At 37.6% G+C, this 14340-nt stretch overlaps 1 protein-coding gene across 1 annotated transcript in view; it reads right to left on the reverse strand.

Moving 5' to 3' along the window:
* C2CD3 (C2 domain containing 3 centriole elongation regulator) overlaps positions 1 to 14340 on the reverse strand; it is a 2415762-nt gene that overhangs the window by 573054 nt on the left and 1828368 nt on the right. Inside the window, exon 31 of the mRNA XM_044072855.1 lies at positions 11019 to 11157. Within this exon, the coding sequence (XP_043928790.1) occupies positions 11019 to 11157 (139 nt within the window). The remainder of the gene's footprint in view (positions 1 to 11018; positions 11158 to 14340) is intronic.

A 14340-nucleotide genomic window follows, 5' to 3' on the forward strand; every position in this document is an offset into this window, starting at 1 on the left:
AATCCAATGTGTTTTTTGTGAAACTGCAGGTGCCGAGCCAGTGCATTGTTCTTACACTTGGCTCTAATTCAGGTAGATGGCAGCTGCTTCAGCCAGGGACCCCCTCTGTTTGCAACCATAGAAGAAATGTTGAGTGTAACAAACTATTATGTGTCTTTAACTTTAGAAGAGATTAAAGCATCACACAACTGGTATACAGCCGTGACTGCTCTTTATGATGTTTTTTTAACAGATAACTTGTTTAACTATCTACAGACACCTTCCACCTCTTGCCTAAATACTTTGTAATCCCTAAGCCACATAAAAATAGAGAAAAACCTCCTTACAGGCCAGCGGTTGGAAGTGGGGAGGGGGGGGGTCAGTCCCTGACCAAAGCTACTGCCATCTACCTGGATATTTTGTTACAATCACTGGCTGAGATCATCTCACACATAAAAGACTCTATTTTTTAAGGAAAATAAAAAATGTTACAGTTGATGTTGACAGTATTTTATTAACAACAGATGTTGAATCCTTCATCATGTTTATTATATTGAAACAGTGATCAATTCTTACAGGAAAACAACAATGGCACACCAGCACAACATGAAAGAAGAAGTGCACTTTTAGATATGGTGCTTTGCTACAATTTCTTTAAGTTGACTGGAAATTACTATAAACAAAAGAATGATATAACCATGGGGGCAGCTATAGCTCCTAACCTGGCCAACATAACCCTAGGCAAGTGGGAGGAGGACTATGTTTATAACAAAAAATACATGCATCATCATGGTGTACCTGCGCTTTATTGACGATATTTTTATTGTGTGGAAAGGAGACAGTGCTAAATTAGAAGATTTTATCAACTATCTGAGCCAAACCACCAGCTTTCCTGCATTTCACCTCCTCCCACAGCCTCACCTCAGCAATCTTCTTAGATATGCAGAGTACTGAAGACTTGAACCAAGGTAAAAAGGACACAAATCAGTACAGAAAACCTACTCTACCAGAGTAAACCTCATGCTATAACAGCAGCCTCCATCCCAGCAGGACAAAATACAAAATTAAATCCCAGGGCTATAAGATGGCTAGGATCAGCATGAAAATGGAACCCTTCCTTAAGGACCTGAATGAACTTGAAAATGTTTTTTTGGTGAGGGGATACAAAAGCAATATGTTAAAAAATGTTAGAACCTATATTTGAACTAAAAAGTATAAATGCACCAGCACTTAACAGGCCTTATAGGAGGATGTTAAAGAAATCTATGGACAACAAATCTAAAGACCACTGTATCTTGACTTTTACAGCATCATTAATGTTATTAGACAGAACTGTGCCATAATTACTGAAAGCTCATATTTAATGGTCATCCTTGGAGAAGCTCCTTCCTATGTATATAGGAAAGCAAGGAACATCAGGAGTTGGGCTGAAGGTAGGCCCTGACCACACGATACATGCACCAATAAGTGTGGAGCCAACTGTGTCTTTTGTCAGTACATACAAAAGGGAGACATGTTTTTCTGCCCTTATTTAAAGAAAATGATTAAAACCAATGCAGGAGGTGACTAACTCAATGCAGGTGGTTTACAGGGCTAGCTGCAATGACTGTGAAGCATTTTATGTGGGGAAGATGCTCAGACTTAAAAGAAGGATTTCTGGTCAAAGTGCAAGAATAACACACTGGATCGGCACCAACAGCTACACAAAAGACACATTGACTTTACATTTCAAATTACTGACTATGTGGACCTTTTGGAATTGGAAGGAGACATCCCTAACCTTTTACAAAACCGTGAACTACTGGGGCAGCTGAAACTGAACTCTTTTAGAAAACCAGGGATTAATTATTATTGCTTCATAACAAGCATACTAGAACTCAGAAAACTGCCCCATTGTTTAAAAGACTGATATGGGACTGATGAATGCTGACATTACTTGCTTATATTGTATTTAAAAACAATCATCAAACACTGCTTGCCCCACTGTTTAAAAGACTGATATGGGACTGATGAATGCTGACATTACTTGCTTATATTGTATTTAAAAACAAATATCAAACACTGCTTACTTCTTTTTGCATTAACTCACAATGTTATAAAGGACATACTTTAGGTGGCTCATGTACACATTAATCATTTTTGATGGCTCCACATTAAATGCTACTTTAGATTTTAAACTGAACACTTTTGTTACATTTTTTCCTCTTAGGCAGTGAAAGTCTGATAGTGCACACAATGTGCATGGGCCTAGTCTGATAGTGCACACAATGTGCATGGGCCTAGTCTGATAGTGCACACAACGTGCATGGGCCTAGTCTGATAGTTCACACAATGTGCATGGGCCTAGTCTGATAGTGCACACAACGTGCATGGGCCTAGTCTGATAGTGCACACAACGTGCATGGGCCTAGTCTTTTCTTTTTCTGTTTTAAAGGTTGCAATTACTCTTAAGTGCAATCTCACACTCTCAAACTAATTACTTTCTTTGTTAGATGCCATACTTTAACAGATCCCCATAGCCATAGTGCTTTATTGTTAACATTTATCACTGTATTTCCAACTTGGCAATTATTTTTTGTTTCATCCTGCTTAGGTTTTCAGTCATATAGCTTGTTTTATTTATTATTATTATTTTTATTTATCTACTTAGGTTTTCGGTCATATAGCTTATTTTATTTATTATTATTATTTTTATCTACTTAGGTTTTCGGTCATATAGCTTATTTTATTTATTATTATTATTTTTATTTATCTACTTAGGTTTTCAGTCATATAGCTTATTTTATTTATTATTATTATTTTTATTTATCTACTTAGGTTTTCAGTCATATAGCTTATTTTATTTATGATTATTATTTTTATTTATCTACTTAGGTTTGCAGTCAATTAGCTTGTTTTATTTATGATTATTATTTTTATTTATCTACTTAGGTTTTCAGTCATATAGCTTGTTTTATTTATTAATATTATTTTTATTTATCTACTTAGGGTTTCAGTTATATAGCTTATTTTATTTACTATTATTTTTTTATTTATCTACTTAGGTTTTCAGTCATATAGATTATTTTGTTTATTATTATTTTTATTTGTCTACTTAGATTTGCAGTCATATAGCTTGTTTTATTTATTATTATTTTTATCTACTTAGGTTTTCAGTCATATGGCTTATTTTATTTATTATTATTTTTATTTGTCTACTTAGGTTTGCAGTCATATAGCTTGCTTTATTTATTATTATTATTTTTATTTATCTACTTAGGGTTTCAGTTATATAGCTTATTTTATTTATTATCATTTTTTATTTATCTACTTAGGTTTTCAGTCATATAGCTTATTTTATTTATTATTATTTTTTTATTTATCTACTTAGGTTTTCAGTCATATAGCTTATTTTATTTATTATTATTTTTATTTGTCTACTTAGGTTTGCAGTCATATAGCTTGTTTTATTTATTATTTTTATTTATTTACTTAGGTTTTCAGTCATATGGCTTATTTTATTTATTATTATTTTTATTTGTCTACTTAGGTTTGCAGTCATATAGCTTGTTTTATTTATTATTATTTTTATTTATCTACTTAGGTTTTCAGTCCTATGGCGTATTTTATTTATTATTATTATTTTTATTTATCTACTTAGGTTTTCAGTCATATAGTTTATTTTATTTATTATTATTATTTTTATTTATCTGCTTAGGTTTTCAGTCATATAGCTTGTTTTATTTATTATTATTATTTTCATTTATCTACTTACGTTTTCAGTCATATGGCTTATTTTATTTATTATTATTTTTGTCTGCTTATGTTTTCAGTCATACAGCTTATTTTATTTATTATTATTTTTATTTATCTACTTAGGTTTTCAGTCATATAGCTTATTTTATTTATTATTATTATTTTTATTTATCTACTTAGGTTTTCAGTCATATAGCTTATTTTATTTATTATTATTATTTTTATTTATCGACTTAGGTTTTCAGTCATAAAGCTTATTTTATTTATTATTATTTTTATCTACTTAGGTTTTCAGTCATATAGCTTATTTTATTTATTATTTTTATTTAGTTAGGTTTTCTGTTGCATATCTTATTTTATTTATTATACCTCACACCCACCGCTAGACAAACCCTTGCACTATCCTATTTGCTTCCTTCACTTTTATACAGTGCCCATTTGTTCACTAACATTCAAAGCTCCTTAAAATCCAAGATCGAGTTCTGTTATAACAAGGTCGCCATGTTCACTACCAACGAAACAGACTCCTCCCATCACTGCATCTCCCTACACAAACTAAAATGGCTCAAACTTCCCCATCACCTAACCTACTTGCAGTTAACCACAGCTCAGAATATCATTACCAAACTTTCCAATTGCCCATCCCTCACTTCCCTGTTTACTCTCCATAAGCCCTCCCGACAACTCAGATCTGAAAATCAATTCGTTCTAAAAGTGCAAATACCCAGTCTAGCAGTTGGTCAATCTCTTTACTCATGTACAGTTGCTAAAACTTGGAATTCCCTACCCAGCTCTATCAGAACTATTTCCAATCACATACCCTTCATAAGTCTCTAAAACAGCACCTCTTAGCCCTATGGCAATGTACATGTGGCTACGACTACAGAGCATTTTCCCCCACCTGATCTCACTAACTTTCATCTCACCTCTGCTTAACCATTATGAAACTATCTCTTGCCGTCTTCACTCTACAGTATCCAAAGCAGATGATATATTGTACTTTGTATATTTTGCATATAAAGTTATCTCTCTATGGATGTAGAAAATGTGATTGTATTTAAATTTCTTTTGTATGTGGAGCTTTTCTCTCCAGGCCTCCACTGAAAATGAGCATTTTTTGGCCCAGTCGACCATCCTGGTAAACAAATACAAATAATCATTTATTGACATTTGTTAACCAGGTTAGTCAAACTGAGCCAGGAGCCCATTTTCAGTGGAGACTCGAGGAGAAAAGCTCCAGAAGTATTACATATTTTTACAATAAAAAATCAAATCAAAAATAGAAATGAGTAAAAAATTAAAACCACCATGAAACATAATAAGAAAATCAACAGTTAGAGAATAGCTGTACATAGAGTAGGTTAAATAACAATTGGCAGGTCTAGAGAATATCACACATGAAGTACATACAAATAGATAAACCATTCAATCAAATTTTTTTTAAAATAAAGATATATATATATATATATATATTTATTTATATTTATACACACACACATATATATGCCATGGAAGTGAGGGCAGAGGGGGGTATAAAGGTATATGAGGCAAGTACAAGAAGCAAAGATTAGAGCAGGGAAAAGAAGTTAAAGATGAGAAGAGGGTAAATCAAGTGGGGTCGGACAAGGGCAGCACCATGTACTCTGAAGAAAAATTATGAGAAGAGGGTAAATCAAGTGGGGTCGGACAAGGGCAGCACCATGTACTCTGAAGAAAAATTATGAGAAGAGGGTAAATCAAGTGGGGTCGGACAAGGGCAGCACCATGTACTCTGAAGAAAAATTATAAGAAGAGGGTAAATCAAGTGGGGGTCGGACAAGGGCAGGACCATGTACTCTGAAGAAAAATTATGAGAAGAGGGTAAATCAAGTGGGGGTCGGACAAGGGCAGGACCATGTACTCTGAAGAAAAATTGTAAGCTCTTTTTTGAGCAGGTATTTTTGATGAATGCTTCTTATGTTTTGAGGGAGTGAGTTCCAAGCATGTGCAAGAGTATTTGTAGAGGGACTTTCCTATATTTTTATTAGTTTAAATATGTCAAGGAGGTGTTTGCTGGAAGTACGACAGTGACAATGGGGGTTGTAGTAGGAGACTAGGTTGGAGATGGAAGGGCAGGCAGAGGGGTTATTCAGGACAGAGTGTGAAATGTGAAGTTGGGGTAGAAGTAGTTGCTTAGAGAATTCTGGCCATTGGAGTGATTTAAGGGTGAGACAGTGGTTGGATTTATAGGGTGATTAGTGGCAAACCTGGCTATGTTGTGACAAGTTTGCTCTAGCTTGGTGATAAGTGAAGTTTGAACATTAGTAAGGACAGGGGCAGCATACATAAGGCAGGCTAGAAGAAAGGACTGGGAGAGAGAAGGTTTGGAAGAAGGTGACAGAGAAGTCAGAGTTTCTGTTGGGTCTTTTTATACACTGTTGGATATGAGTACCGAATTTTAGTTCATCAGTGCAATGCAATGGTGATGGACAGGTTGACAGACGAGATCAGCCAAGAGTCCCTGTGGACTATGATGTTTGCAGATGACATTGTGATCTGTAGTAAGAGTAGGGAACAGGTTGAGGAGACCCTGGAGGGGTGGAGATATGCTCTAGAGTGGAGAGGAATGAAGGTCAGCAGGACTAAGACAGAATATGTGTGTGTGAATGAAAGGGAGGATAGAGGAATGGTGAGGATGCAGGGAGTAGAGTTAGCGAACGTGGATGAGTTTAAGTACTTGGGATCAACAGTTCAGAGTAATGGTGAGTGTGGAAGACAGGTGAAGAAGAGAGTACTGGCAGGATGGAGTGGGTGGAGAAGAGTGTCAGGAGTGATGTGTGACAGACAAGTACCAGTAAGAGTGAAAGGGAAGGTCTACAAGAGGGTAGTGAGACCAGCTATGTTATATGGGTTGGAGACAGTGGCACTGACAAAAAGGCAGGAGTTAGAGCTGGATGTGGCAGAGTTAAAGATGTTAAGATTTGCACTGGGTGTGACAAGGGTGGACAGGATTAGGAATAAGTATATTAGAGGGTCAGCCCAGTTTAGAAGGTTTGGAGACAAAGCCAGAGAGGCAAGATTACATTGGTTTGGACATGTGCTGAGGAGGGATGCTGAGTATATTGGCAAAAAGATGCTAAGGATGAAGCTACCAGGTAACAGGAAAAGAGGAAGGCCTAAGATAAGGTTTATGGATGTGGTGAGAGGACATGCAGGTGGTTGGTGTGACAGAGCAAGATGCAGAGGACAGGAAGAAATGGAAACAGATGATCCGCTGTGGCAACCCCTAACAGGAACAGCCGAAAGATGATGATCAATAGTTACTCCAAGTACTTTGGTATGGGGTTCAGGTTTGATGATGGTGTTATTAAGAGAGGTGATAGAGAAAGAGGGCTTGTGCTGAGTGAGTGTTTTCGGGAAGAGGAGTTTAGGTTTTTTTTTGGATTTAGTATTAATTGGTTATCAGAGAGTCAGGTTTTGACAGAGATGAAGGTTTGTTGAGTGAGAGCTATGAGTTCCTGGATGTTATGAGCAGAGGTGATAAGGGTGGAGTCATCGACATTTTGTAAAAGTGTAGGGAGGTTAGTAGCAGACATGCTGCTTGTATATATCTATACACATGTTCATTCATATCATGATTTGGACACACAAACCTGATGAATTATTTATTTGATACGAAAACAATCTTTGTTTAAAATTGTTAAAAGTTGTATATTTATTAATATTTATTCTGGTAGATGTCTACTGGTAGATCTTTTGCTAATCAGTTATTTTTTTAGTTGGTGGATAGCCTATACAAAGTGCTAATAAACTGGTCTTAGACTGTAATTTGTCTCTAGATTCAGTTTTAGTTAGCACAGTCTCTGACTACTATATGGTGTTAAGGAGGCAGGGGGACTTGGCTAAAGGAATGATTTTAATGCTTTTATTGCTCTTAATAGAACCACTCTCTAACTTCTCCCTTGCGCCAAATAATCTGATATAAATAATGAATGTTTTAATGCTTTTCATTACACTCACCTAGGATCGCTTGTTTGTGTGTTTCAATAAAGGATATTCCATTTTTAACTCAACTGTGGACTATCTACTGTTTTCTATTTGATCATTTTGTAGCACGTATTTTATAGTTACATTTTGCAGTTCAATTTTTATTAAGTGAACTAACTGCATAACATAATTTAGGAAGTGAGCATTACACCCCTCACACTGCGAAGTTTCTTCTTGGTTTGTGTATGAAAATTAAATCTCAAAAAGTGTGTATGTCAGCTACTTGGAGCAGGGACACAAAGCACTGGTTTCACAGAGAGGGTGCTGGTGGACTTGGCTTGGACACTCGGCTGAGGTTTTAACCCTACAGCTGTGCCAGTAGGCAGCCTTACTGGGGACCTGGGGAGAAACAGAGAGAGAAACCTAGACCCTGGGCTGAGTGTGTTCCCTGTGTGCTCTTAAGGGAAATTGTCTTGATGCAGAGAGGTCTGCATCTGGAAATACTGAGTGTACCCCATTTGTATTCCAAGTGAAAGTCCCTCTCCAGTGTCAATGGTGTGGATTAGGGCTCCTTGATTACTGGTTCAGTCACAGGGGGGTAACAAGTGAAATGGTGTGATTGGGAAAAATGTTTATGAGTTTTATACCTCTGGTTGGTAAGGAGACAATTTGGGCAAGTGTACAGGCACTTACAAAATCCAGAAATCTCTGGGCATATTTATAGTTGACAGAAAATGTTTGCCAGTTTATGTACGGATAGTCATCCATAAGACAGGTGTCTGGTTTGACTTTTAATTTTTCGAACCGGTTGCATACATACATAAAAATATTTCAAGCACGGGGATTAATGCCTTCCTAGCCTGCCAAGGTTAAGGTATTCTGCTTACTCTGAAGGGTCATCGATGGGGATTTACAACTGGCTATAAGCTGATAATTTTAAAAAGTACATCTACGCCTTTAGCCAGTTCCAGATTTGAATCATGGAAAATCTGGTGAGACACAATGGGGTTACAAATAAATACAGGTACACCCACAATGTTACTAGTGAATATGAATGAATGATAGGCATTGTAACCTCAGAATGCAAGGAATGCTATCACTACAATGGAATCAGGTTTTTGTAACTACACAAATAATGTTATCACTACAATGGAACCGGGTTTGTGTAACTACACAAATAACGTTATCACTACAATGGAACCAGGTTTGTGTAACTACACAAATAACGTTATCACTACAATGGAACCAGGTTTGTGTAACTACACACAATGTTATCACTACAATGGAACCAGGTTTGTGTAACTACACAAATAACGTTATCACTACAATGGAACCAGGTTTGTGTAACTACACACAATGTTATCACTACAATGGAACCAGGTTTGTGTAACTACACACAATGTTATCACTACAATGGAACCAGGTTTGTGTAACTACACAAATAACGTTACAACTACAATGGAACCAGGTTTGTGTAGTTACACACATAATGTTATCACCACAATGGAACCAGGTTTGTGTAATTACACAATGGAACCAGGTTTGTGTAACTACACACAATGTTATCACTACAATGGAACCAGGTTTGTGTAACTACACAAATAACGTTATCACTACAATGGAACCAGGTTTGTGTAATTACACAATGGAACCAGGTTTGTGTAACTACACACAATGTTATCACTACAATGGAACTAGGTTTGTGTAACTACACAAATAACGTTATCACTACAATGGAACCAGGTTTGTGTAGTTACACACAATGTTATCACTACAATGGAACCAGGTTTGTGTAATTACACAATGGAACCAGGTTTGTGTAACTGCACACAATGTTATCACTACAATGGAACCAGGTTTGTGTAGTTACACACATAATGTTATCACTACAATGGAACCAGGTTTGTGTAGTTACACACATAATGTTATCACCACAATGGAACCAGGTTTGTGTAATTACACAATGGAACCAGGTTTGTGTAACTACACACAATGTTATCACTACAATGGAACTAGGTTTGTGTAACTACACAAATAACGTTATCACTACAATGGAACCAGGTTTGTGTAGTTACACACATAATGTTATCACTACAATGGAACCAGGTTTGTGTAGTTACACACATAATGTTATCACCACAATGGAACCAGGTTTGTGTAGTTACACACATAATGTTATCACTACAATGGAACCAGGTTTGTGTAGTTACACACATAATGTTATCACTACAATGGAACCAGGTTTGTGTAGTTACACACATAATGTTATCACTACAATGGAACCAGGTTTGTGTAATTACACAATGGAACCAGGTTTGTGTAGTTACACACATAATGTTATCACTACAATGGAACCAGGTTTGTGTAACTACACAAATGCTGATGTCTTTTACAAAGAAGGCCTCAAAGTTCAGAGATTTCAAAGGTGGCTACCTTGACATTACCTAGGTTGGGGTTTGTATGTTAGGGTGTCTATCAGGTGAATGCTGCCTAAGAGACACAACTGTGGGTAGCAAAAGCTTTAGACAGAATACAAAAAACAATGTGTGAAAAATGCAAGCCATCCCTGGCAAAGCAGGTGGGTCTATTAACCACTTCACCCCATACAGACGCACAGGGAATTCCTCCCTAGAATGACAGAGAGTTACCAGACAATTACTGAAACCTATGGTCCTACTCTTGAATTTAGGCATCGTTTTTGGTGATGATAGACTGCTGCTCAATGGCAGGGCCTTGCCTCTTTAAAGGCATGAGCAGAACGCCCAACAATGTTTTTCTGTACCTCTCCCAGAGTGAAATACCTAAAACCATTCTTCTGCACACAGGGAAATACAAAGTAAGGAAATCTGGGTGGTGCAGGGACGTAGTGACATCCCTAATCCATTTAACAGAGACAACTCTTACCATATCCTTTGCCAACCTGCTGAGAGATGCACCTGTATGGTCATGCGATGTGTCTGTACATCCTGCAATGTGTCTGTACGTCCTGCAATGTGTCTGTACGTCATACCATGGATTCATCAATCACTATGACATTTTTGGGATGTGCTGTAGGCATACTGGCAACTTGCTATGGAGATGCTGGGGACTGAACTCAAGATCTCAAACATGCAAAGCATTTGCTCTACCGCATTTGGTCATCAAATGAATATATATCAAAAGCAAACAAACTCAGAGTCCTGTTTCAAAAGTCAGTGTAAGAAAGTATCATAATTACATTTTACTTCTATAATCAGATTTATGGTACCCTAAACTGTTTTTCAACTGCTGAGATTTATAATAATGTAAAAAGCAGAGCTTAGATGAAAATCTACTTTGCCGTTAAAGGCAGGGTTTACCGTGTCTGTTGCTGATGGTCCCAAACAGGAGAGGCTGTGTTCTCTATAACTGGTGTGATTATTGTACCAATACCTTCAGCAGCAGCATACGATACACAGCAGCTAGGCTCTGCTCCAGCCTGCTCTGCCAGAGGACTCCCTAAAATACAAAAAACAAACAGTAAGCAAGGACAAAGCACAACCACTCACTGAAATGGTTATATTACAGGTTAAGAATAAATGTTATCAGAACACTAAGCATAAAAATACAAAATCTGAAGACTTAACTGCCAACGTCTAATTTAGACAAAGGTCAAAGTAAATGTTGTAAACGTATTACTGAGATGATCCAGATGACTGTGTGTGTGTGTCAGTCCTATACAATTACTAAACCTTGTTGCAAAACAAAAAGGCAGGTGTATAAAAAGCAGCTGACATCTCCAATAAATGTAAAGCAAAACACAGGGTGTAGGCAAGGTCTCACGGTACCATATGTGACTGCATGTGTCCCCTGCTGCATCCATGTCTTGAGACTAAAGTTCAACTTTTGGTGATTAAAATGAAATTTGAATCAAGTGATAGTAACTGAGTGTTGGGGGGGGGGGTGAAACACTGCAATTATCACAGAAATAATGGAAGAAAAAAATGCCTGGTGAGGAGAATGAAAATTAAGGCCTGCCACTCTAGCAGTCCACCAATGACTAACAATGAAGGCCTGCCACTCTAGCAGTGCACCAATGACTAACAATGAAGGCCTGCCACTCTAGCAGTCCACCAATGACTTACAATGAAGGCCTGCCACTGTAGTAGTCCACCAATGACTAGCAATGAAGGCCTGTCACTCTAGCAGTCCACCAATGACTAACAATGAAGGCCTGCCACTCTAGCAGTCCACCAATGACTAACAATGAAGGCCTGCCACTCTAGCAGTCCACCAATGACTAGCAATGAAGGCCTGCCACTCTAGCAGTCCACCAATGACTAACAATGAAGGCCTGCCACTCTAGCAGTCCACCAATGACTAACAATGAAGGCCTGCCACTCTAGCAGTCCACCGATGACGAACAAATCAAGTTTCTGAATGCCACAGGGGAAAAAACAAGAAGTTTACAACAATGAAGGCCTGCCACTCTAGCAGTCCACCAATGACGAACAAATCAAGTTTCTGAAAATGCCACAGGGGAAAAAACAAGAAGTTTACAACAAGTAAAGTTTTTTTTTTTTTTTTTTGCATACGTTTGGACTGCTACTTGGACACATCAACAGACTGGAACTGCCTGATACAGACACACATTTCTGAATGCTCAGCAGTTCGCCATGGTGCCTACTTAGCAGCATGAAGCTGAAAGGCAAAAAAGAATCGAGAATTTGGGCAGTCAAATAAACTATGCAAATAAGCAGGCTTAAAGGAAAATGACTCGAGTACTGAAAAGTGGAGAGACACCAGACTTAACGAATTCTGTGGAAACAGGGAACAGGTTTTATGAAACTGTCATGGGGAATCTAGAAGATTCTCCAGTGCCACTGACTGTATCTTGCCAGTTCAATCATACAATCAACTCCAGGGGATGAAGGACACTGAACAGATGGGATCTGTAAATCCAGATGATTCTTCCAGCTGAAAGCAGAAGGTACAAAATGTGTGAATCAACAATGGTGATACAAATGAGGGTTTTCTGCAAAGCACCTGGACAAAGCTGACATGAGATGGAAGTACATCTAAAGTGCAACTTCAAGAATGAATTTGCTAGAATATGGATTACTTCTGGTTGAGTTAAACTGGAGATATTTGTGCAAGAAAGAAATGCACTGTTAAACAGAGTGGTACTGAAGAATGCGACTTTAAAGTCTCCCCATTGTTACATTTTATTAACTGTTTGTTACTCGTGAGAAGCTTGAGTTAAGTGTGGAAAAATTATTTAAACATTTTTTATGGAAGAACAACCTAACTAATGGACATTTATATGAAAGGGCTGTAAAACATGACTTCAGAATAAGTTTAAATTCAGACCATGAGTACAGCCATAAAGACTAATGGTTCAGAATACTGGAACCTTGTTCAGTTTTACTTACATTTTTATTTTATTTTATAGAGAGATGCAGTTCCTATGATAAAGGAAAGATAAAATGCTAAATTCCAACTATATTATCTAATTATAACACAAAACCTGAGCTTGAACATTGGGAATCCTGCACCCTGTGAACCACAGATGAAAAAGATGCCGACCAATGTCTGCCAGTAAAACTGAGGGCTTATTTCTCACTGTTGTTAGAGACTTCTTCAGAATACAAACATACATTGGTATACAAATCTTTAAATAGCCATATAAACCATGTGATCTAAGTGGTTAAAATATGAGAGAGTGCTTAAAGGACTGCGACTTTGTAAGTTTCCTAATAATTTGGAACAGGACTCAGTCCAACATCAAGAACTGGCACTTTGACAGAACAGGTTTAGACATCATTGATATATTACTATGGGACAACGACAGATGTGTGGATCCACTCCTAAAAGACATTAAGGCTTAGACACTTCTATTGCAAACGAGCTCTTGTTTGCCATTATGAAGGAAGAATATAACGCTATTTTTGTTAAAACTGACAGACTGACGGCAACTGTTAAACACAAAAAGAAGAAAAATTGATTTGTAACAAAAATGACTGACAAAAGAAAGGCCTATCCAGCCCTTGCAAAATCATCCAAAACTGAGGCACCAGTTGATTTAACAAACCAAGTGCATTCAGATACTGCTGAGGAAAATTGTAGCAAGAACAGCCAATGAAATTACAGACAGACAGCAAGTACTACCTATTCTAACAGAGTTTGCTTGTGTCTTTCGGTTTTTCCCGGTTAGGGGTCGCCACAGCGGAACTCCGGTCCTCTAATGATCGGTAGTTGATTTTTACGTGCCGAGTTACCAGCCCTGACGCACAACCTTCAACGAAGGTACGCCCATTCACGCATGTCTCCACACAGATGACGCTCTAGCTAAGAATCGAACCGGACAGCGTCTTACTGTGAGGCGCCAACGCTACCGCAGCACCACCACTGCGGATCCACCTGTTCCAACAGAGTGCTGGGAAAAAATAGTTACAAAACAAAAGACTTGTCACTGGTGGGAAGATAGGAAAATATCCATCAGTAAGTCCAGCTCTGTGCAAAGGACATTCTTCTTTGATCAGAAGAAACTGCGACTGACACAACAAAAGGTTTAGGTCTACCTGATCTAAGTACATCTCAGCAATTTTATTTATTTAACATTTGTTTACCGGGAAAGTCCTACTTGGAACAAAGCCAATTTTCAGTGGAGGCCCGAGGAGAAATGCTCCAGATGCATGTCTT

This window comes from Protopterus annectens, chromosome 5.part1, assembly GCF_019279795.1.
Source record: "Protopterus annectens isolate FY-2018-M chromosome 5.part1, PAN1.0, whole genome shotgun sequence".
NCBI lineage: Eukaryota > Metazoa > Chordata > Ceratodontiformes > Protopteridae > Protopterus > Protopterus annectens.